Source organism: Brassica oleracea, chromosome C3 (genome assembly GCF_000695525.1).
Source record: "Brassica oleracea var. oleracea cultivar TO1000 chromosome C3, BOL, whole genome shotgun sequence".
Lineage (NCBI taxonomy): Eukaryota > Viridiplantae > Streptophyta > Magnoliopsida > Brassicales > Brassicaceae > Brassica > Brassica oleracea.
The window spans coordinates 58,943,512-58,946,138 of NC_027750.1; the positions used below are offsets into that span (position 1 = coordinate 58,943,512).

Genomic DNA, 2,627 nt, shown 5'->3' on the forward strand with positions numbered 1-2,627 from the left:
GGCCGGAACTCGTGGTGGCTCCGGCGGACGGCGGCGGCGCGTGTGTTGCACGCGCGCGCCGAGGCGAATCTTCGGGAGGCGAGTGCGGCTTCGTCCGGGCTCCGATTGAGGCGTGGTTGGTGTCTACGGCTTCGTCTCGACGAGAGGAACACGATGATGGCCTTGGATGCACGAGATGATCAATGGTTAGGAAGTTATGGGCGATTTACTAAACGGAAACGAAACTGAGCTTAAGGAATGCGGTTTCCGGCGGTTACCTAGGGCGTTTATCGGTGGTGGCAAGCTGAACGTGATCACGGCACACGGTTGCTCCGGCGACGAGCTCAGGTGAGCTTTCTCTCTCTTTCTCTCTCTCTTTCTCTCTCTCTCTCTTTCTCTTTAAAGAAGTTGGGGATGGTGGAGATGGTGGAGATGGTGGAAGTGGTGGGGATGGTGGGTCATTACAATTATGTCTGAAGATGACACAGAGCCACTTACTACCTTGCAATGCTTCTTGATCTTCAGCATCCTCGCAATGGTCATGTCTCAGTTTCCGAACATGAACTCTCTTTTTGGACTCTCGTTGGTCGGTAGTGTTATGGCCGTCGCATATTCCACTGCAGTATGGACTTTACTTTTAGCTAGTGAAAGGAATCAAAACAGTGTCTCTTACGCTACAAAGGATACAAGCCATTTTGACAGACCTCCTAAATTATTATTTCTATCAAATCTAGTAGTGTAAAGAAAGTAATGACTACTGTATTTATGTTGGTCCAGGCCTTTACATGCATATCTCACAGAAATAACAAAAAGAACTGATTCGGCTGCTCATTTCTGTCAAAGATCAGAGAAGACTTAGAGAAATCATGTTTCTTGCCAAGTCGATCCACACTAAGAGTGATGCTGCATCTGATGAATCTTCAAAAAAATAAAAAATAAAAAATAAAAAATAAATATTATCAAGCGATCATGTGAGACATGGGACAAGCAGTGCGACTGGCTTGGTTCCTGGTATCTTAATAGTAAAGAGTTATGAGTTTTTTTTCTATAAAATTTTGAAGTTTTAGTAAACTAGATTGAAAAAGTCTCATAAATATTTTATATGTATATTATATATAATTTTATTTTCATCAAAAATTTAAAAAATATTAATGAAAAATCCTTTAAATAACAAATTATATTATTTAAACTTCTTTTTGACTAAAACAAATTATTATTTGAAAAACAATAATAATAATAATAATAATAATAATAATAAATTATTTAAAATCAAATAAACATAAGTTGTAAGATTGTTTTTTTCTTCCTATAGCACATAAATATATTGAGGCGATTCTGAATAATATTGGGCCAAAACTGTGGGAGAGACGAAATGGAAATGGTCGATGAGCAGTCTATATTATATATAGTTAGTGTTTGAAGGAAACATTGTCTTAGTTTGTTCCTAGTGGAAAATACAAAGTCAACTAACTATGTCACCAATTTGAAGAAAATAACTTTTTAGAAAATCAGCTGCAGAATAATATCCTGCAAGTACAACATTAAAGTCGCTTTAAAAATCAGAAATATCTTACTGGTGCAAATGTTCTGGTTCATTCTTAATTTTACACATTTTGTGAGAAACATCTTGAAAATATTTCATGCAATGAGTTGGGTTTGATTCTGGTCTGGTTATCGGAATCGGTTAAGCAACCTTTTTGAGTCAGATTTTTGTATGTTAGCTCATGTCCAGGGACAAATGTAATTCCGGAAATATCAAGGGAGCTGTACAGATACGTCTGGACCGTTTTGTCGCTACAATAAATTTTCTGATCAACAGCACTGATATATTCAGTCTTCTGTGTAATATGTTGGTTGAAAATTGATTGTGTATAACACATAATAGTACAATTACGAAAGTTTTAATATAAAAAGTCTACCAAACAGTAGAAATTAAAATAATAATTATATAAACTAAAAAGGTACATCAAATTGCTAATACAAAATAAAATAGAGGACAACAAAAAGACAGAAAAATCATACAATTATTAAAGAAGGCAAATAACGCAATTTATCTCACTATTTTCATTCGGTCACCTACTCCCGTAGAGAATATGTAGAAACACCATACTATGAAATATCATTTTACTCGTATGCTTCTCACTTATTTAATATGCATCTTTATCTCATGAAACTTATAAATTGAACCTTGCAAAGATTTTTTTTTTGGTATAAAAACCCAACAGTACAAAAAAACAGCGACATACTGAGGGAAAAAATCGTCGGTATGTCGTCGGAATAACGTTATTCCGACGACATACCGACGATTTTTTCCCTCAGTATGTCGCTGTTTTTTTGTACTGTTGGGTTTTTATACCAAAAAAAAAATCTTTGCAAGGTTCAATTTATAAGTTTCATGAGATAAAGATGCATATTAAATAAGTGAGAGAACTTCCTCGGGATATATCGATGGACTTTCCGATGGTTCAATCCTCGGAAGTTCCGACGAAATGTTCCTCAGAATTTTCATCGGGAATTTCCGGGGAACGGAGCCCTCGGAAAATTTCGAGGAACGAGTCCCTCGGTATATTCCGAGGAATGAGGCTCTCGGTATATTCCGAAGAACATGTCCCTCGGTATATTCCGAGGGTTCATTTCCTCGGAATTTA

General features: G+C 36.6%; 1 protein-coding gene across 1 annotated transcript in view; it reads left to right on the forward strand.

Moving 5' to 3' along the window:
- LOC106331084 (lysine histidine transporter-like 7) overlaps positions 1 to 721 on the forward strand; it is a 9,232-nt gene extending 8,511 nt beyond the window's left edge. The window contains exon 4 of the mRNA XM_013769430.1: positions 446 to 721. Within this exon, the coding sequence (XP_013624884.1) occupies positions 446 to 721 (276 nt within the window). The remainder of the gene's footprint in view (positions 1 to 445) is intronic.
- Positions 722 to 2,627: the final 1,906 nt, after the last annotated feature.